Source organism: Littorina saxatilis, linkage group LG1, assembly GCF_037325665.1.
Source record: "Littorina saxatilis isolate snail1 linkage group LG1, US_GU_Lsax_2.0, whole genome shotgun sequence".
NCBI classification, from domain to species: Eukaryota; Metazoa; Mollusca; class Gastropoda; order Littorinimorpha; family Littorinidae; genus Littorina; species Littorina saxatilis.
In genome coordinates this window covers 76,546,234-76,569,226 of record NC_090245.1, presented here as the reverse complement: position 1 = coordinate 76,569,226, position 22,993 = coordinate 76,546,234, and the positions used below count along the sequence as shown (strand labels likewise).

The 22,993-nt window shown below is 42.1% G+C and overlaps 2 protein-coding genes across 2 annotated transcripts in view; one reads left to right on the top strand and one right to left on the bottom strand.

The window, feature by feature from the left end:
- Positions 1-310: 310 nt before the first annotated feature.
- On the bottom strand, positions 311-13,228 carry LOC138979775 (uncharacterized). The gene is made up of 4 exons (XM_070352516.1): positions 13,132-13,228; positions 6,145-6,425; positions 3,477-4,975; positions 311-1,661 (listed from the first exon to the last, which is right to left on the bottom strand). The coding sequence occupies exons 2-4, from the start codon at positions 6,421-6,423 to the stop codon at positions 1,508-1,510; spliced, it is 1,932 nt and encodes a 643-aa protein (XP_070208617.1). The 5' UTR covers positions 6,424-6,425; positions 13,132-13,228; the 3' UTR covers positions 311-1,507.
- A 7-nt stretch (positions 13,229-13,235) lies between these two features.
- The window catches only part of LOC138979764 (elongator complex protein 1-like), a 41,047-nt gene continuing 31,289 nt past the window's right edge, over positions 13,236-22,993 (top strand). The window contains exons 1-3 of the mRNA XM_070352506.1: positions 13,236-13,333; positions 16,035-16,209; positions 18,724-18,876. Of these exons, the coding sequence (XP_070208607.1) occupies positions 16,060-16,209; positions 18,724-18,876 (303 nt within the window). The 5' untranslated portion in view covers positions 13,236-13,333; positions 16,035-16,059. The remainder of the gene's footprint in view (positions 13,334-16,034; positions 16,210-18,723; positions 18,877-22,993) is intronic.

Below are 22,993 nucleotides of genomic sequence, written 5' to 3'. Positions count from 1 at the left end.
TGTGGCACGAAAACCTCGAAAGGTTAACTTGAGCGGGTTTTGTTGCCACTCACTTCAAAGAAATGAAGATATGAGTTTTCTTCTCAAGAACTTTTCTTCACTTTAGAAAGCAGTTGGAGCTACGAGCTTTATCATCATCATAATAAGGGAGCTTATTATTGTTTTAGTTTCAAAACTTCAAAAATTTAGATACAAGGATTGTGAATTGCAGCGACGACATGCATCTCTTGGATACATGCGCTCAGTTGGACACACAGAAATACTTACACACTGATGCACACTTGCAAGCACATACACATGCACACATAAGGCCAGCATACAGTTTTACTGTTAAATAACGTTTTTATGCATATGAAATTTTACAACGTACGTTGTGCAATGATACTCATCTTTCTGTTTTAAAAACTCTGAAAGGATAGCAGTAGTAAAGGAACATAAATTAAGAGAACTACAGAATACAGAATCTTTAATTGCCCAAGGTTGGGAATTTGTGATGACATCGCGGTTAAGAAACATTTTAATCCAGCCATATACACCAACACACGCATCATTTATACAAACTGATCAACAACATTAATTTAAAAACAACACTGGACAGCATAAGTTTAAAAATACATTCACTAAAACTAGCAGTATACACTCAAAACTTCCTCGCCTCACACACACACACACACACACGCACGCGCACACACATCACTGCCTCATGCAATTTTATAACGTGACAGAAATCGCAGTCGCTGGTAAAAATAAAAGATAACAAATTAAAACAAGAAATGCAATAAACATAGATCTGATGGTCAGCGAATTATATCACACACACACACACACACACCTTTTTATAGATAAGTATCACACAACTGAGCACCATAACGGAGGTTAAAGTAGATTAAGAGATGCTATTCAGGGACGCGCAGGTATCAAGCCTATCGTCTTGACCGCTTGTGGGAAGAAACTCTGTCCGAATCTACATGTCCTGGTTTTAATTGCTCGAAACCGCCTACCTGATGGTAAGGGTTGAAACAGACAGAATGCAGGGTGCGTGGGGTCATGTATGATGTTCTGAGATTTCTTCACGACACGAGCTGAGAACAGGGAATCTAATGAGGGCAGATCACATTCTATCACCCTAGCTGCTGTTTTCACGATTTTCTGCAGGTCAGTCTTTTCTTTTTTGGTAGCGTAAGGATGTCTGCACACACACCAAATTTCCTCAGTTGTCTGAGGAAGTACAGGCGCTGGTGTGCTTTTTTAACGATGCCCACTGTGTTGGTTTCCCAGCTGAGGCTACTGGTGATGGTAGTGCCAAGGAATTTAAACGACTCCACTTGCTCTACCACATCTCCGTTGATGGTGAGTGGTGTGATGGATATTTTCTTCCTTCTGAAGTCGACTATCAGCTCCTTAGTCTTCGAGACGTTGAGTTCCAGGTTGTTGTCTGAGCACCACGCTACCAGCCGCTCCACTTCGGATCTGTAAGCCGACTCGTCAAGAGTCCTTGATGAGGCCCTCAATCGTTGTGTTGTCGGAAAACTTGAGCACCATGACAGAAGGGTTGGTGGAGACACAGTCTTTGGTGAAGAGAGTGAAAAGGAGAGGAGACAGAACGCACCCTTGTGGTGTCCCTGTGTTGAGCGTCAGGGTAATGAAGAGATCTAAGCTGTCTAAATAGACAAAAATATTGTGATTTATCCACAGAAGACGCATCAGGGTCATACATGATCCATGATATCTATATAGTATAGTTTCTTCTTCTTCTTCGTTCATGCGCTGAAACTCCCACGTTCACTCAATGTTTTTGCATGAGTGGGTTTTACGTGCATGACCGTTTTTACCCCGCCATTAAGGTAGCATACGCATGGGTGGGGAGCCCAAAATGTTGCCAGGACTGAACATTTTGGAAGGCCGAGGTTCTGGGGCCACTAAGGTTCGGCGGGTTGCAGGGGCAGCGCCCTTGCTGAGGGTCTAGGGGGGGCAGCGCCCCCCAGCCGTAAATGAATTTTAGCATCATGGGTGCAACCTGGAAAATTCCAAAAACCGGCAAAAGTTGGGGTCCAGCTTTTTTAGTACGGTGTATTTAAAATGCCAAAAAACCCTCTCCTGGAACAAAAACATCGGCAGCCGATTAAACCAAAAACCGGCTGCCGGCGTGTAGCCGGCAGAGTTGCACCCATGTAGTATTATTGGGAGGGTTTAGGTGGCCTCTCCTGACTCTAAATCTTAGAACAAAGAAGCTTTTTAGAGATGCAGAATATATAAATCTTGTAAACTTGAAGGAAATTTGTAACTGACCAGCTGAAAATGAATTTGAGCAATTCAAGAGGGGCTATTTCAGCCTCTCCCGGCTTTAAAACTGAAAACAGCAAACAAAAAACAAACAAAAAATGGGGGGGGGGGGGGGGGGGGGGGATACACAAGATCAAAAACCTCTATACTCGAAGATCACTCTTGCTAGGGGGTCTACAAAAACAGGTGGTAAACAAATTTCAAGAAGGGGTTTAGAAGCCTCTCCTTGCTTAAACAAAAATTTAAAATTGGAGCTGCACACAATTAAAATATCTTGTAAACTTGAAGGTATTTCATCACCTAGTTTTGTCTTTGATTTAAAAAATGTTTACCACATTAAAAGGATAATCGCCATGCTTACAAAAAGTTAGGACAACGCAGGAAATATCAGTCACCTCCCTTGTATTACACATTTTTACTTGTAGCTTATGATTTTATCATTGCAGGTGGTATATTCTCAAATAATTGTTGAACCATAGTTTGAACAAAAAGAAAAACAAGTTTAAGAGCTAACTGCTCAGGTTAAAAAAGAAGAAGGTTTAGACAAAAACAGAACCCCCGGAGTTATATCCCTTGGTAATGCTATACACAGAAGCTGCTTTTCATTTCATCATTTCAGGAGTTATATTCTGAAATGATTGTTAAATCATAGCTTGAATTAAAAGAGAAATATGTTTCAATTAAGTTTGTCTCACTTGCTAACTTTCTTAAGGACTCAATGTATCAGTAAGGCATGGTTTGCTTGATAACCCATGTAGCTGCTTGAAACTTTTCAAATAGACAAATGTGTTTGTCAATCCAAGTTTCAAAAGCCCTAACTGACTGGTACATAGTACAATAATTTGTGTCCTTCTGTCTTTTAAAAAGTCTTGAAATTAAATAAGCTGATGGCGATGAAAATCTAAAAGCCAGAAATCCCCTTTTCTCTTTTTCAGCTACAACAAAACCCCACACAATTTGGAATTAAAAAAAAATTTAAAAGCACTTTTCTCGACTTAGGCAATGGGCAGAGGTGGGCAGCTAAGTTCTATTTTGTATCAAGTCAGAACCTATGTAGCATAACACAGTCTATGTAGCATAACACAGTCAAAACACTGATGTCCTTGGAAAATGGGTTATCATATCATATATACGGCCTGTAGGCCTGAAAAAAGTCTGTGCATCGACCGGGAACTCTTTGTTCTTTGTACTACCTGTCAAAAAGAACATCAAAGAGCAGTACTTGTTGCACCAAAGCCATTGGCAGGGGTAGCTGCAGGGCTCTGTGTTTCCTATCAGCATCACAACCTATGCTTTGCGACACAGTCCAAACACTGAGGTTTTTGAGAGTTGCAACATTTCTGGCAGAATGATGCAGGTAGGCCTGATCAGCAGTTAATCCTTTTCCTTCTGGAGAGATTGTGAGCTGGGGTTCAGTCGTGAGAAGAAACATGTCCTGATTGGAGATAGCACCAGTCTTCCTGAGCAGAGCCAGAACATCAAATGACCGACTTTTTGCCAGCAATGACAGAGACGAGTCGTATGACCAGCTGTCTGAGCTAGAGTGAAGCAAGGTCTGTGCTGAAGTTTCTGTGGTCAGCCCAGCTTCTATGCACAATCTTAGCAGCTGATCAACTTCGTGATCTAGCTCCTCTGAATCCAGCCCTAAGTCCGAGATTCTTTTGACTATTTCCACTGTCTTCAGGACATGGTCGAGTAGAGAAGGGTAACCTAAGCTTTTATAGCGTGCCATCTTCACAAGGTCTTTAGCAAAGCACAGTCGCAGCAGGTCAGGCTGTCTGTTCCTCACAATGTGACCCAGGATAGTTTGAGCAGTATGTTCATCTTCAACAGCAACCAGAAGCTGTCTGAGCACATCCCCACAACAGAAATAGCTGCAGAGCTCTGCTGCCCTTTTCAGCACAATCTGAACTGCTCGAGGGTCATGGAAAGCCTTGATAATGTCAAGTGCTAGAATCCATGGATTTTTCTCCAGCGGACGTGCCATCAACATGGTCAGCACTTGTTTCACAGACGCTGGGGAAATAATTGGTTGAAATATGAAGCTTCTGGCTGTCTTCAGCTTTCGATGCCATATTGCCATGGTTGCACCAGCTTCCGGCAAATGTAGATCCCTGCAGGCAGTAAAAAACTCTGGTACACAGTTATCATCTAAGACACATACAGACTGTACAAAGGTGCTCAGTAGATTTGAGGACTTACCCTTTATGAAGCTGTCCAGGGCTAGTGCAGCACAATGCCAAGAATGACACATCAAAGCTTCTAAGAAAATCACCATTCCTCTTTCTGGTAGCACCAAGCCTTTGTTTTTTATGGCAGAAACAACATTGTCCCACTTCCGCAATTTCATTGCCAGCAAAACTGCAAAGTACGTAATTGGTTCATTTTCCTTTTGATACAAATGTTGAATAAAATCTTCAAGTGTTTTTGGGAGCAATGTCAGTTGCTGTACATGCATGATGATTTGAAGAAACAGCGGTGTCAGTTCATCATCTCCAGACAGGCCTGGGACATTTGAGCTGACCATCTCAGTAATGATAGTTGAGGCAATGTCGAAATATGCCTCCTGCACCAGTTTACTGATAAAGATGGAGGGCAGCTTGACGTTACTTCCAGAAGCTATGGTCAGTTCCACTGCAAAGAGGCTGATCAGTTCCTCTTTGGAGCAGGTACTGGTAAGGTAACTGACCACCTGCAACAACACAAAAGAAATCTCAAAGTAAATGAATAACCTCAGATACATTTAATCCTATTTATATCCTTTCAGACTTCAAGTGACTGAATTAGAAAGTGAGAAAAGCCTGTCTACAGCAGTGGAAGCACTTATAGTTAACACAATTGGAAACAGATTTTATTTGCAGAAAGACTTAGTCCTACACTGTTGCGGTGTAACAGAATCTTGATAAATAAACTTGATCAGACATCCTGAATGTAAGAAAAACATCTTTACTTAATTGGCATAAGGCATTTTCAGTCTTGTCGCAGTTTGCTTCTGCCCTAACTTTGAAAAGTCAACTGTCAATCTTCATAAGTATTGCAGTTTATATAAAACCTGGCTGCAAAGACTGGAACAGTACCACCACAAAATCAAGAGCTGCATGTACTAAGAAATCTGCAATGTTCAACATTCAGATTTTCCTGGGAGTAAGATCAGTGATTCTCTTGGATGATTCACTTGTTACTCTCACAGGATCACGCTTTGGACTACACTGTCCGGATGATGTGGGTCATGTACGACCCATACTTTCTAAAGAAGGCTTCAACATAAACAGTAATACGATCGTACACAACACACGCCATCCGAATAGGGATAGACACTGTAAAATACCTTCTTTAAGTTTAATGTTACGACCCACAACATACAGATTGTGTAGTTCAAATGACTTCATTGTTTATTTACAAAGATAAACCTTTAAAAAATGGTCAATAGGATTATTAGGAAGGTTCTATGGTGTGTGAGGATTACATGAAGTCTCAATCAAAAACTCAATAGTTTTAGAGATACAGACACTTTCATGAGGCTCTGGGTCGTCCACGACCCAGGAAGCACAGTGACGGTTTAAAACTACCAAATGGAGAGGGTCTTAAAATGAAGGTAGAATTACAGAGCCTATGATCAGCAAATCTGAAAAAGCAGGGTCTGAAAAAAAGGGTGGGTCTTAAATTTAGTGCGGTCTTAAAAAGTGGGGAGGGGGTATGTGTCCTCTTTACTGTGGATTGCAAGATTGGATGAAGATAATCAGAATGGCTTTATTTATAAGTACACCACAAAGACAGATACACTGTACACACACAAGCTTGCACACACACACCCACCAATACTGACAGTGACACAGAGGCTCACATGCTGATATAACTGACCTCTTTGGGCAGACCAGCTCGAAGCATAGGCACAATAAATTCCCACACAACGACTCCGTCAGCGCCATTCAGTTTTTGATCCATGTTTGCAGAGTTGGCCACATACATCATTGCCATCCTTGCGAGTGCCTTAAACTCCTTTTCTTTAAAGGCTGACAGCAGAATGTCTTTCACCAATGATTCAGTGCCCACGCAACTGCTTGACTGCATCAGTTGACGCAAGGGTTGTAAGTTTAGTTGTAGAGGTGCCTTCATTAAATCAACCCCACCAGGATCCATTTCTGCAAAACAGAAATCCATCAGTATGAGATGAGCTGTGCGTACATTTGCTCTACAGTATACACCAGTCATATCCACAAATGCCAACAAAGCATTTAATTAGTAGAAGTAGAAAGGCTTGATTCATAATTATATTAAATGTGTTATATTGTACATGTATGCCTAATGTACCAAAATCTGGTATACTTATAATGTGTTACATTACGAATTACAATAACATGAAACTGGTATTTGTGTGACTGTGCCCATGCATTGCCCATGCATTGCATCTGTGTTTACCAATTTGACACTGCAGATAAATTAGGGTGTGTACAATTTGTTTGTGTAATACATATATATATACTGTGTTTGCGTGTGTGTTCAGTTTAGTTTAGTTTGTGGTGACAAATGGAGTAGGCATTAAGCCCATAAGTTGCCCCATCAATATTTGTTCAACATTTTGTGTTATTGGGTCTGTGTAACTTATTCAATATATATAATTTATGTTCAATGCATTCATCAAAGCTGAATTTCATTTTAAAAATTTGGATATCATCATCCAACCGATTCTTGAAGGAGTTAACGCTTTGTGCTTTTTTAACAGATGGTGCAAGTGCAATCCAAAGGGGTGCGGTTCTGTTATAAAAAATGTTTTCTCCTCAAATTGGTCTTACTATGCTCAATTAAAATCTTATGTATCGATTGGAGATTGGATTTCCCTTCTTTGAGTCATGTGACGTCAGAGGCCGACAAAACTTTATAATTTGGCTTTTCAGGTTGACCGAAACTTCAAAGGAACTAAAAAAAAAACGTCATGTGTTTGATTGCATGTGTGTGTGCTGTTCAATGTCAAAACAACAACAAAGTGAGTACATGACGTGTGTTTTGTAGTTCCTTTGAAGTTTCGGTCAACCTGAAACGCCCAAATATGAAGCTTATGTGTTTGATTGCATACATGTGGATTGCATGCATGTGTGTGTGTGCTCGTTCAATCGTCAAAACAACAACAAAGTCATACGTACCTAAGAGGAATTCGATCGATACATAAATGTTATTTGCGTGTTTGACCAAAATATGACATTTTACACAGATCTCGACAGTCATTGTTCACCTCGACCGCTAGCGCGGTCTCGGAGAACAATGACTGTCTCGATCTGTGTAAAATGTCATATTTTGGTCAAACACGCAAATAACGTTTAATTAATCAACCTGCACCGTGCTTCATGGGTCGTGGACGACCCAGAGCCTCACAAAATCGTCTTTATCACTGAAACTATGTGGAGAAAAAGTGACTCTATGTAATCGGTCAGTGTTAGTCTGTCCGGCCGGCCGGCCGTAGACACCACCTTAACGTTGGACTTTTCTCGGAAACTATCAAAGCGATCGGGCTCATATTTTGTTTAGTCGTGACCTCCAATGACCTCTACACTTTAACGATGGTTTCGTTGACCTTTGACCTTTTTCAAGGTCACAGGTCAGCGTCAAAGGAAAAATTAGACATTTTATATCTTTTCTCGGAAACTATCAAAGCGATCGGGCTCATATTTTGTTTAGTCGTGACCTCCAATGACCTCTACACTTTAACGATGGTTTCGTTGACCTTTGACCTTTTTCAAGGTCACAGGTCAGCGTCAAAGGAAAAATTAGACATTTTATATCTTTGACAAAGTTCATCGGATGTGATTGAAACTTTGTAGGATTATTCTTTACATCAAAGTATTTACATCTGTAGCCTTTTACGAACGTTATCAGAAAAACAAGGGAGATAACTAGCCTTTTCTGTTCGGCAACACACAACTTAACGTTGGGCTTTTCTCGGAAACTATAAAAGTGACCGGGCTCAAATTTTATGTGAACGTGACTCATTGTGTTGTGAATAGCAATTTCTTCCTGTCCATCTGATGCCTCATATAATATTCAGAACTGCGAAAGTGACTCGATCGAGCGTTTGCTCTTCTTGTTAATTGAGACTTCATGTAATCTCCAATCACCATACGACCTTCCCATTGCCCAACTTTTGAAACATTATCTTTCTAAACAAACAAATAAACGATGACGTAATTTAAACTACACAGTCTGGATGACCCATATGGAATTATGTAAGGAATTTTACGTTGTTTATCCTTATTTGTTTATCCTGTACACAACCCATATTCTGCAAAGAGGCTGCAAAACGTTTATCCCTATTCGAATGGCGTGGGTCATGTACGACCCATACTTTTTACGTTGAATCCTTCTTTGGAGAGTATGGGTCATACACGACCCACATCATCCGGACTGTGTAGTCCAAAGCGTGATCCGGTGAAGGTTAATGTCAATTCTGATTTTATCATATTCGGTAAAACTAAACATTTTGTAACTTTCCACATCGTCAACTTTATTCACAATTTTAAACATGACTGAATTAAATCACCTCTAAGTCTTCTAAATTTAAGAGCTGGCAAGTCCAAAGTATGAAGTCTCTCCATTATAATATGTATCTATATCTATATCTATATACGGCTTGTGTGTGTGTGTCTGTCTGTCACTTCGCGATGCATGGCCAAAGTTCTCGATGGATCTGCTTCAAGTTTGGTGGGCATATTCAGGTAGACCCTGGACACAATCTGGTCAATGAAAATTTTCAACACGTGCTCTAAGCGCGGCGCGGTGAACCGATTTTGGTTTTTCTGTAGATCCATTCCCAGTAACTCTTCCTTATCTTCTCCAGTGTTTTGCGCGTTTATCTCCCTTCCTTCGTGTGGCGTCAATCACGTCAACACGTGCTCTAACCTGGCGAACCGCCACGCTGCATACTCCATCTCGCGATCCACCCGGCGAAGCGGGTAATCATCTAGTAATCAATAGTGTCGAAACACGTGTCTGGTCTAGGTACAAATACAATGGTCCTCCTCAGGACTAGATTACCTTGCGATACGTCCCCCACAAAGGGACTTTGCTCTGTAAATCTCGGTCCCCCTTGAGGAGGGTCTGATGCTCCCAATAGGCTGTCTGTGAAGGGATACTTATTTCTCTCTCTTTCTCTGCTAAGAGATTTTAACAAATCTCGGAAGAAAGTCTCTGCTGACTTTCAATTGTTTCTTTCACAATTTCTGATGTTATATATATATATATATATATATATATATATATATATATCTACAGGGGTCGACACTAACTTATTTGGCCTGGGGCCACACTGGCCCCAGAGATGGAAATTGCTGGGGCGGAAAACAAAAATCTGAGGCCCATTCTCAGTATTCACGTGCGGCAATGCATTGTCTGTTTTTCTTCATCGTACTGAAGCCAGGGAAATTCTTTCAACCATTTGACATTGAAATTACGACAGCGCTTCACGATTTTGGCTGCATCAGTCTCCTTTTTTCGTTTCTCTCCACCCTGTTCTTCATCTTCATTTCCATGTCTTTTTACACCAGGGATGTGTCGCCACATTTTGCGTTTGGCATTTGAAGGCGAAACTTATCTCTCACGCTAAAGAGCGCAATCTGGGAGTTATTTCCCTTGCGGCATTGTCCTTCGACGATTTCAATGTTTTTTTTCTTGACTGCGGCATTGATCGTAACGCAAATTTCAGTGACGACTTTGACCGGGGATTTTTAGTGATTGGCTCTGGCATTAGAATTTTCGGTTTGTCATTGTTGGAATTTATCCTGGGGCGGAGTGCATGGGCCCCAAGCTTCGGCAATGTTTGGGGCGGAACACAAAACTCTGGGGCGTTCCGCCCCCCGCCCCCGCTAGTGTCGAACCCTGATCTATATATATATATATATATGACTTGTGTCTGTGTGTGTGTGTGTGTGTGTGTGTGTGTCCGCGATGCACGGCCAAAGTTCTCGGTGGATCTTTTTCAAATTTGGAGACCGTATTCAGCTACACCCCGGACACAACCTCATCGATGAGATATTTCAACACGTGCTCTCAGCGCGCAGCGCTGAACCGATTTTGGTTTTTCTCTGGATCCATTCCCAGTAACTCTTCCTTATCTTCTCCAGTGTTTTCAGCCGCGTTTATCTCCCTTCCTCCGTGCGGTGCGCCGGCAAAGCAGCCGGGTATTCGGCTTGACTTCTTTCCGGCGCAGCCGTACCCGGCGAAGCGGGTATTCATCTAGTATAGATATATATAATACTAGAGGAATACCCGGCTTCGCCGGTTTTTATCCACCAGTTTGTTCCTGGGGTCCACCTGAATATGCCCACCAAATTTGATGCAGAAAATTTACGATATCACAAACAGAACTCTACAATCCACAGGTGTTGCTTTGCGAGCTATAAAGAGCTATAAATATCTCACAACTTCTAAGGCGCACAACTCTGCAGAGTCTACTGTGAAGGGCGGCGGTAGTCTCCCTGTCACACCCACCCCCCGTTTGATTGAACCGAACCATGGATCCTCCAAGCTTAGGTCCCTCCCAGATTCGTGGAATGGGAACAGCACGAAAATGATTCAGTCAGTGACCATGATGCCATTCATGATCATATCATGTCGAGTCCCATTCATGTTGACCACGCCGAATGTAATCGAGTGCCGAATCACCATAATCACCTTTGGAGGCGAAGTCCACTCACACAGGAATGAAACATTTAGAGCTTATCTCTAAGCCCTTTTTAGTCTGTTATGGCTTCTCAGAGGAAGGTCAGAACATACTGACTCAGAAAAGCAGCCATACCACATCACAAACAGAACTCTACAGTCCACAGGTGTTTTCTACAGACACACACAAACACACACACACACAGAAGCCGTATATATATATCTATATGTATAAATATATAGAGAAAGATGACAGTGTATTTTTCGCGTGGCTATAAATTGATTCGACCTTTGCACTTTTACAGTGAGGACAACTTACGGGTCCAAGGAAAGCGTTCTGGACACTGCGGTGACCTTCTAAAAATAGTAACAGAACGCCGGGAATATCCGAAGATGCCCCTAATATCGTACTGCACCATACGAAGGAAGGGAGGCAAACGCTGAAAACATGGAGAAGATAAGGAAGAGTTATGGAAGTTGATCCCCAAAAAACCACCAAAATCGGTTTGCGCTGCGCGCTGAGAGCACGTATTGAAATATCTCATCGACCAGATTTTGTGCAGGGTGTATCTGAATATGGACACCAAATTTGAAGCAGATCCATCGAGAACTTTGGCCGTGCATGGCGATCAATCACACACACACACACACACACACAGACACAAGTCGTATATATAGATCTACTAGAATGAATACCCGCTTCGCCGGGTAGCCGGCTTCGCCGGGAAGAAGTACTTAGAGCCGTACGCCGGCTTCGCCGGGTCCGAACAATGGACCCGCCAAGCTTAGGTCCCTCCCAGACTCGTGGAATGGGAACAGCACGAAAATGATTCAGTGGCCATAATGCCATTCCTGACCATATCGAGTCCCATCCTTGTCGACGAATGTAACCGTGTTAATCACCTTTGGAGGCGAACTCCACTCAAACAGGACTGAGCAAGTTATGGCTTTTCAAAGGAAGGCCAGTACATAAAATTACACAAAAGCCGCCAGACCACATCACAAACAGAACTGAACAATGCACAGGTGTTGCTTACATAGAGACACACACACTCGCACACACACACACAAAAACACAGAGAAGCCGTATCTATAGAGAGATAGATGACAGTGTATTTTTCGCGTGGCTATAAATTGATTCGACCTTTGCACTTTTACAGTGAGGATAATTTACGGGTCCAATTTACGTTCTGTACACTGCGTTGACCTTCTAAAAATAGTAACGCCGGGAATATCCGAAGACGCTCAGCGCAGTGGACAGCGCAGTGTAGTAACTTACAACTGAACGGGAAAGCCACACGAAGGAAGGGAGATAAACGCCAAACACTGGAGAAGATAAGGAAGAGTTACTTATAATGGTGAAATGAACCCAAAAACGAAAATGAGTTCAGCGCTGCGCGCTGAGAGCACGTGTTGAAATATCTCATCGATGATATTGTGTCCGGGGTGTAGCTGAATACGGTGTCCAAATTTGAAAAAGATCCACCGAGAACTTTGGCGTTGTGATGTGGTGTAGCGGCTATGGTGTGTCGGTATGGGGGCCCGGGTAAGCTGAGGTGGAACCAAAATAGCTGAGGTGGAACCAAAATCGGTTCCGCGCTGCGCGCTGAGAGCACGTGTTGAAATATCGACCAGGTTGTGTCGTGTCCCGGGTCTACTTGAATATGCCCACCAAATTTGAAGCAGATCCATCGAGAACTTTGGCCGTGCATCGCGCACAGACAGATACACACACACACACACAGACACACAGACACTAGTCGTATATATATATAGATATATATAATAGATATATATAAGATATAAGATAGATCTATAGATATAGAGATAGTTGACAGTGGATTCTCCGCAAATGGGCAAACGAGCTCACACGTCACCAGACAATTCAGGAACGCTGGAGAAGAAGAAGAAACAAAGAAACACACAAAACAGCTGGACGGGGGGGGGGGGGGGGGGGGGGGGGGGCAATATTTCATGCCAACTTACTATCACAGGGTTATCCAGTCATTTTCTGTGTACGGGGGAGTTGCGATACGGATACGGGGGAGTAACGAGCCGGGGAAGTAACGAGCCGGGGGAGTAGCGATACGGGGGAGTAACGAGCTGATCCCTCATGGTTGACTATTCGGACATAGCGGGAGTCCGAAGTATCTACAGTCCAGAGATAATAAAAGGACGTCGTGATCTGAGACTACGTACCGTATTTAGTCAGTTGGACCCTTGTTCAAAACGAAACCAACAGGAAGTCGCTGTTTTCAGGGGAAGTAATGTTTTTTTTCAATCAACAAGAGGAGAGCACTCCAGAACTATTTCCGGTTTCTCTCTCAGACACATGTTGGTTGCGTGTAAACTGATGGTATTGCAAATATTCTGCAAACTTGAAAGACAACCCGGTGTTGAGGTGAGCTTAAATGGTCGATTAAGAAGTCGTCTTATCGGAACAAAGTGTGACATTCCTTTGCTAAATTCCTAACCAGAGTAACAGACGCTCTCTCAGACTTCCATTGCTTGAGTTCAGGTGCCACCGCGTTCTGCTCAAAAAGTAAAAAGTATACACAATTCTGTCACTTTAATCTTCAGTTCATCCTCCTTTGCCATTTCCTCTCACTACACCCACTGCTTATATCATATTAAAATTCATGTCCTAGACCTAGATATAATCCTGGCATTGTAGATCCATTAAATTAAGTAGAAGTGCAATGCCAAGGCACTGCATACCCCCCGGGCCCACACCCCGCGAAGGACTAATCCTCTCTCTCTCTCTCTCTCTCTCTCTCTCTGTCTCTCACTCTCTCACCCCCTCCCCCCACACACACACGCGCCCGTGTGCGCACTCACATACACACAATAACACACACATCCACATAACTACGCACACACACACATACACACACAGGTACGCATGCACGCTCTCTCTATTTTCCCTCTTTCTCATACACACACACACACACAATCAGATATAGGCTACATTCTTTTTTGTTCTCGTTCTCTCTCTTTCTCTCTCTTACACACATACACACGCATATGACACACATACACGCATGCACACACACACACACTTGTGCACATAAACACGCGCGAGGGAAAGGCTCAAAAGAGTGAATGACGTCACGATGCATTGACGTCAAAACATCGTGACGTCGTCTACTTGCGTGAGCATAATTGCTGTAGTCTCAGATATTCTTCCCCAACAAAGCAGCCCAGGGTGCTGTTGGATCAAAAATCGAAGAATTGGTCAGCACCCACCGTATTTTAGTTAGTATATCAGGGTTCCACATCACGTAGAATTAAGGGTATAATACCCCTTTGTCCCTCCAAATCACGTACGAGATGCTGTCTGAAGAGGTATAAATTATACGTAACTGTTTTCTTCCAAAGAGGTAAAAAAACGTACGAGTCAAACGCTGAAAGGGTATAGCCTTTGCTAGTTTACAAGCAACAGCATGCAGGCCGCCTGCTCTACTGAGACCACTAAGTACGCGCCGTGTACGTGCCACACCTCTGTCGACACAGACACGCCGTGAAGCAGAGGTTGCCTCCCTTGTCCTCAAACTGCGCGATATCTTTTAAACTGATCATCTCAATGGCACTGTTCGCTTTAGCCTATCCGGTGCTGTTGCCTGCTAAAAAAAATGCCTCGCAAAACGAAAGAACAAAAACCCGACCCCAAACAGACAAAATTGTCGTTTGGCGGTCAAGCAGAAAGAGAAAAAAATTGGAGTAACTGCATTGGCCCTTGTTTTTCACAGTTTCAAGTTTGACTTTGGCGTCAGGTCTAGAGGTGATGGAGATGGTCATGAGGATCTCGGACAGTCTAGTCAGTCTTGATATTCTTGTTGCTTGTTGTAAATGGTGATGATGATGGTTTATTGAAGTAGGTGCAAAGACAGTCTATTCTAGTCAGTTGTGCTGTTTACTGATAAGATTTAATCACAAGTCATAATGATGATGATGCTGGTTTTTGAAGTTAATATAGTTGGTTTCATTCTGTAATTCTTTGTTTCTCTTTTTGCTGCAGTCTTTGTGATTGTGTTCTTGAATGAATGCAAGCACAGCTGAGTAAACTTTCAAAGAAACATTCATCAATTCAGACAGTTCATCATTTTAATTTTACAATCCAAAGAAAATTAAACAAAAACTCGCGACATAATAAAAAAAGAGGTATCCATTGAACTAAAAAAGAAAGAAAAAAAGACTTGAAGGCATTAATACACTATGATATAGATGTATTGTCACAACGTCAAAATGGCAAAGGTGATAACTACCAGACAGGCAATCATTTGGAAAAAAAATGACATTTCATGGATACACCGATTGTCACTCATACCCTGTGAAAAATCTGGAAGGGGTATAAAAACCCTTTACTTTTTTCCTGAAAGGGTATGAATACCCTTGACTTTTGGGGTTGTGTGGAACCCGGGTATATTCCCAATTTTTCGTGAACTTCCATCTCCAACTGTAGCCTCAGTTAGGTCACTAAGAATCTTTCTTTATCATGTATTATCGGCATGAACATTTCTCAAGTCGATTACAGTATAGTGTTTGATTGTGGGATACCTCCAGCTTCGCTGGGATTAATCTAACATTTTCTTGCAGGAAGAACACAGAAGCTAGGTACTTAAAGGTGAAATATGAACTGTCTTCTGAAGCCAGTATGTTAAGTGGAATATATACCCCATGGGGAACCGCCCTGATATGGCCCATCGTGGTCGGCTGGGCGTTAAGCAAGCAAACAAACAAACAAACAAACCCCATGGGGAGCATGCTCGACCCAATTTTTTTTTAACTGATCTTCCGGCATGCATTGAATTAGAAAGCATGTGTAAGGTAAATGCTGATACCAAAGTAATTATGACAAGGCATCCCAGCAATACACATGAAAGCCAACTTTTTGTTTTGTTTTTGTTTGTTTGGTTTTTTTGCCAAGCACATCATTGTGGGGCTTTTAATCAATAACATGCATGAAAGCCAACTTGTGCTTACCTGCATTTTATTATAAATAAAACTCCCGTCCTTATGAGACCTGATTTTCACTGATTTTGCGAGGTCCTAAAAGGATGCTTCCACTGTACGTAGTCTCACATGTGTGATTTTGTTTTCAGCTGATTTTCAGCCCATTTCCACACGATGAGGAATCTGAAGCTTCTACGTGTCTGTCATGTGCCTGCCTTGCCAGATGTTGCTGGTAGTCTAGATATCAGCATTGACCCTGATACAGGTCGAATCATTCTTGCCACAGCAACCAGCGTCCTTGCTTTGGACCCACAGTCTCAGCAGGTAGGAGTGTATAAGCAATTAACTTGTGTTTGGGGAAAGAGTATTGGGAAGAATATGGGATTCATATATATATATTCGGATTGAAAGTTTCTATGCAATTCTGGTTGGCAGTATAGGGAGATATATATATATACTAGATGAATTCCCGCTTCGCCGGGTACGGCTTCGCCGGGAAGAAGTAGAGCCGAATACCCGGCTGCGCCGGGGACCCGGCTCCGGCTTTGCCGGCGCACCGTACGAAGGAAGGGAGATAAACGCGCAAAACACTGGAGAAGATAAGGAAGAGTTACTGGGAATGGATGTACAGAAAAACCAAAATCGGTTCAGCGCTGCGCGCTGAGAGCACGTGTTGAAAATTTTCGCCGGGAAGAAGTAGAGCCGAATACCAGGCTTTGCCGGGTACCCGGCTTTGCCGGGTGAGTGACGCACCGTACGCGATTGACGCCACACGAAGGAAAACTTCTAAAAATAGTAACGAGAACAGTGACCTTCTAAAAATAGTAACGGGAATATGGATTGACGCCACACGAAGGAAGGGAGATAAACGCAAAACACTGGAGAAGATAAGGAAGAGTTAGTGGGAATGGATCTGGGAAGATGAACAGAAAAACCAAAATCGCTTCAGCGCTGCGCGCTGAGAGCACGTGTTGAAAATTCTCATCGACCAGGTTGTGTCCGGGGTCTACCTGAATATGCCCACCAAATTTGAAGCAGATCCATCGAGAACTTTGGCCGTGCATCGCGAACACACACACACACAGACACAAGTCGTATATATATATCTATATATATACGACTTGTGTCTGTGTGTGTGTGTCTGTGTGTCTGTGTATCTGTGTATTTGTGTATTCGCCATGCACGGCCAAAGTTCTCGATGGATCTGCTTCAAATTTGGTGGGCATATTCAGGTTGACCCGGTACAGGACACAACCTGGTCGATATTTCAACACGTGCTCTCAGCGCGCAGCGCTGAACCGATTTTGGTTCCACCTCAGCTACCCGGGCCCCCATACCGACACACCATAGCCGCTACACCACATCACAACGCCAAAGTTCTCGGTGGATCTTTTTCAAATTTGGACACCGTATTCAGCTACACCCCGGACACAATATCATCGATGAGATATTTCAACACGTGCTCTCAGCGCGCAGCGCTGAACTGATTTTGGTTTTTGTGTTCATTTCACCATTATAAGTAACTCTTCCTTATCTTCTCATCTTCTCCAGGTTTTCAGCGTTTACCTCCCTTCCTTCGTATGGTGCACTATAGTTTGAGGGAGGCATCTTCGGATATTCCCGTTCTGTTACTATTTTTAGAAGGTCACCGCAGTGTCCAGAACGTAAATTGGACCCGTAAATTATCCTCACTGTAAAAGTGCAAAGGTCGAATCAATTTATAGCCACGCGAAAAATACACTGTCATCTATCTCTCTATAGATATGGCTTCTCTGTGTTTGTGTGTGTGTGTGTGTGTGTGTGTGTGTTTTTATGTGAGCAACACCTGTGCATTGTTCAGTTCTGTTTGTGATGTGGTCTGGCGGCTTTTGTGTAATTTTATGTACTGGCCTTCCTTTCAGAAGCCATAACAGTTCAAAAGGGCTTAGAGATAAGCTCTAAATTGCTCAATCCTGTTTGAGTGGAGTTCGCCTCCAAAGGTGATTAACACGGTTACATTCGTCGACAAGGATGGGACTCGATATGGTCAGGAATGGCATTATGGCCACTGAATCATTTTCGTGCTGTTCCCATTCCACGAATCTGGGAGGGACCTAAGCTTGGCGGGTCCATTGTTCGGACCCGGCGAAGCCGGCGTACGGCTCTAAGTACTTCTTCCCGGCGAAGCCGGCTACCCGGCGAAGCGGGTATTCATTCTAGTAGATGTATATATAGTCACATACTGCGTGTGACACAGGCATATGTATGATCAAACACACACACACATACTCTTAACAGTAACACACACACACACACACACACACACACACACACTGACAGTGACACACACACACGCACTAACAATGACACACACTAACAGTGACACACACACACACACACATATATATAAAAAATGTGTATATTATTCTAACAAAATCTGATGATAAAGTTAACAAAATACAGAGAGGTATCACATGTCTCAAGGAAGGTATTTTAAACTTTTTTTAGCAGGCTTTTTTTAAGACTATATTCTGGTTAATTATTCCAAAATCAAACTTCAAAAAGGGTCCAGGTAAGTGACCCTTTAAGCTTGATTATGTGTAACTTTGTGTATATTTATTTATTCATGGCAGATGGAGGATATGGCTGAGCTCAATTTGTTTTCAATGTTGTTATTATATTTGTTTTGCAATAGCATGGAAGTGTGACTGGGTATGTATCTTCAGTTTGTTGTGAGGTCAAGGGCGGTTCCACTGTATATCAAATATAAACACTGTTCTTCATGGCCAAAGAATTTGATGTTGTTCACAGACTTGAGCTTGTTACTGTAAAATGTTTAACAAATATTATTTTGTGAAGGTGACACACAGCCATTCAGTGCAGAGTGAGGCGGCAGTGGGAATGAAGGGGCAAGGCCATGTGTTGGGGGTGCAGTATTTACCTGATCAGGGTGGAGCTTGCATCGCAACCAGCAATGGTAACCTCATGCTCTGGACTTTGGATCTGAACGAGGTAAACTTCACAAATTGTTAGCTCCCACTGGACATCCACCTCCCCCCCCCCCCCCCCCCTTTTTGACTCACATGCGAAGCAAAAGTGAGTCTATGTACTCACCCGAGTCGTCCGTCCATCCGTCCGTCCGTCCGTCCTGGCGTCCGTCCGGAAAACTTTAACGTTGGATTTTCTTGGACACTATTAAGTCTATCAACACCTGATGTGGCCTGATGGTGTATGGTTACAAGATCTCAAAAAACATGTGCGGCAACTTGACCTCACTTCAAGTTCAAGGTCACAGGGGCCGTAATTGTTGTCTTAAAAACGACCATTTTTCACATTTTCGCATTTTCTCTGAAGTTTTTGAGATTCAATACCTCACCTATATATGATATATAGGGCAAAGTAAGCCCCATCTTTTGATACCAGTTTGGTTTACCTTGCTTCAAGGTCAAGGTCACAGGAGCTCTTCAAAGTTGGATTGTATACATATTTTGAAGTGACCTTGACCCTGAACTATGGAAGATAACTGTTTCAAACTTAAAAATTATGTGGGGCACATGTTATGCTTTCATCATGAGACACATTTGGTCACATATGATCGAGGTCAAGGTCACTTTGACCCTTATGAAATGTGACCAAAATAAGGTAGTGAACCACTAAAAGTGACCATATCTCATGGTAGAAAGAGCCAATAAGCACCATTGTACTTCCTATGTCTTGAATTAACAGCTTTGTGTTGCATGACCTTGGATGACCTTGACCTTGGGTCAAGGTCACATGTATTTTGGTAGGAAAAATGTGTAAAGCAGTTCTTAGTGTATGATGTCATTGCTAGGTTTAGTTATTTGACCTTGACCCTGAAGGTCAAGGTCATGTAAAGGTCAAGGTCAAGCATGTGAGTCGTATGGGCTTTGCCCTTCTTGTTTTTATATTTAGGCCACAAAAAAAATAGGTCTGTTTACGGTAACATAGGCTCAAAAAATAGGGTCGGTAGGTCGGGATTTCTTTTCTTTTTTTTTTTTTTTTTTCCCCAAAAAACCCATATTTTTACGTTATTTTGACAAAAAAACAAGATTTTTTTTTTTTTTTTCCCCAAATGCCAAAAAAAAGTCTAGGGTCGCGCGAAAAAAATAGAGTCGGTCGGGTTACCGTAAACAGACTATTTTTTATATTTAGTCAAGTTTTGACTAAATATTTTAACATCGAGGGGGAATCGAAACGAGGGTCGTGGTGTATGTGCGTGTGTGCGTGTGTGTGTGTGTCTGTGTGTGTGTGTAGAGCGATTCAGACTAAACTACTGGACCGATCTTTATGAAATTTGACATGAGAGTTCCTGGGTATGAAATCCCCGAACGTTTTTTTCATTTTTTTGATAAATGTCTTTTATGACGTCATATGCGGCTTTTCGTGAAAGTTGAGGCGGCACTGTCACGCCCTCATTTTTCAACCAAATTGGTTGAAATTTTGGTCAAGTAATCTTCGACGAAGCCCGGACTTCGGTATTGCATTTCAGCTTGGTGGCTTAAAAATTAATTAATGACTTTGGTCATTAAAAATCTGAAAATTGTAAAAAAAAATAAAAATTTATAAAACGATCCAAATTTACGTTTATCTTATTCTCCATCATTTGCTGATTCCAAAAACATATAAATATGTTATATTCGGATTAAAAACAAGCTCTGAAAATTAAATATATAAAAATTATTATCAAAATTAAATTGTCCAAATCAATTTAAAAACACTTTCATCTTATTCCTTGTCAGTTCCTGATTCCAAAAACATATAGATATGATATGTTTAGATTAAAAACACGCTCAGAAAGTTAAAACAAAGAGAGGTACAGAAAAGCGTGCTATCCTTCTTAGCGCAACTACTACCCCGCTCTTCTTGTCAATTTCACTGCCTTTGCCATGAGCGGTGGACTGACGATGCTACGAGTATACGGTCTTGCTGAAAAATAGCATTGCGTTCAGTTTCATTCTGTGAGTTCGACAGCTACTTGACTACATATTGTATTTTCGCCTTACGCGACTTGTTTTCCTTTCTTCAAGATTCCTGTTTATAACTATAAAACCCTTTTCTCAATTTCAAGACTCCCTCCCTTTTAAGGCTTGATTTTTTTTCTTCAGATTTTGGGAGGTCTAAAATGTTTGTTTTTTACCATACAGTAGAACCCCCATTTTAAGATCCTGGGGTTCCTCAGATTTTCTCTGCATGTTATCTGTCAGCTTTCCTCTATTTTAACACCTGACCCCTCTCTTCTAATTGGTCTGCGACCTGAATTTTCTCAGATTTTTGATAGTCTTTAAAGGGGAGACCACTGTGGAGATATATCTGCTTCATGACTGTAAGTGTAAGTCATTAGAAGGGAATGATTTTCACATGCTTACTTTGTGATAATGTGTTGTTGTGGTGGTGGTCAAGAGTTGGCAAGGGGGGAGGGGGGTGTTGCCAAAGAAGGAGGTGGATGTGGGGATATGTGTGTGTGTGTGTGTGGGTGTGTTATAATGCGTGCGAGTTGGAAGGATGCTCCTGGTCGTGATACGCACTGTGTTATTTATTCATGAACTTTTATATCATGCTAGTGTGTTTTTGTACGCACTTCTTCTTCTTCTTTGTTCGTGGGCTGAAACTCCCACGTACACTCGTGTTTTTTGCACGAGTGGAATTTTACGTGTATGACCGTTTTTTACCCCGCCATTTAGGCCACCATACGCCGTTTTCGGAGGAAGTACGCACTTGATCTGAGGATATTTTATTGGTTCTAAGTATAGAGAGAGAGAGGATGAGAGAGAGAGAGAGAGAGAGAGAGTGTGTGTGTGTGTGTGTGTGTGTGTGTGTGTGTGTGTGTGTGTGTGTGTGTGTGTGTGTGTGTGTGTGCCATGAGAGACTGTTTTACTTTTAGGTTTCCGATGTGTTTTAGTGCAACTCTTAATTCTTAGTAAATGTGTTACGGTTAGTGTTGTTAGTTTTAATTGCAATCCTTAACTCTTAGTAGATGTGATCTTTTTTGTGTCTGTGATCGCCTGACACTGCATGTCAATTTTCCTTGTTTTTATAAGGACAGTAAAATGTTGAGTCTTAAGTCTTGAGTCTTGATAGGCAAGTATACAGCTGTGCGACAAAAGGTTTGAGGACATTTGGTTGAGATTCAAAACGTCAAGGGTGACAACAGGTCAAGAATTGGAAATGTTGAGTTCCCTTTCTTCACGTCTGTCTGTTCTAGGCGTTTTTTGTTTGTTTTTACTCAGGAATATCTTTCGGTTGTCATGAATTTTGTTTGGTTTATAATTTTTGCGAAAGATAAATGCTGTATTAATTTTCCCTAGTTTATGGTTAATAAGTTGGTTTTGTTTAGTTAGTCATAACACGTTAGTGAGAAACAGTGTGTTGAGTAACTGGTATTTTGGTTTGGTCGCTTTGGCCTTTTCGGTAAATGATGTGCCGTTGGGGGCATAATGACCACAGCTCGAGACACACAAAAGAATGTCTCTTCTCAAAGTTTTGAATTAAAGTATAAATGTATGTAGCACATCCAAATGGAGGGTGACAGGAGATTTGGACAGGGACACAGACACAGGGTGGAGCGCTGTCAGTCAGAGAATGGTAAAGACATGGTGACATACAACGGATACTGTTGCAGCAAAGATTGTGTCAGTTTATTTGTGAACCGGCACTGTTCACACATATCTTGTTTAGGATGTACATAAACAGAGTTGCAATACAGCAATGAAAATGTTTCCCATACGAGTGGCAGCTCATTATCATTCTCCAAACCCATACGAATCTGATATTCACAATTCATTTATTGACCTAACCATACACCACCTTTTGTCGCACTCAACCCTTTGCTGTTGACCTTTTGTCGCACTCGACCTATTGTCACCCTCAACGTTTTGACTCTCGACCAAATTAATGTCCTCGACATTTTATTACTCGACCTTTAACTCATTCGCTGCGTGTCGGAACTGGAATTCCGACACCTGTGTTTAGCGTTGGCTGCGTGCCGGTACTTGAGTTCCGACGGATATCACGAATTTTTAACTGTGTAAACGGTCCTGCTGACCAAGGGAAACAACCCCTGCAATGAACTTCTATCTGTCTACAGTGGTACCATTCACTGTAAACAGTT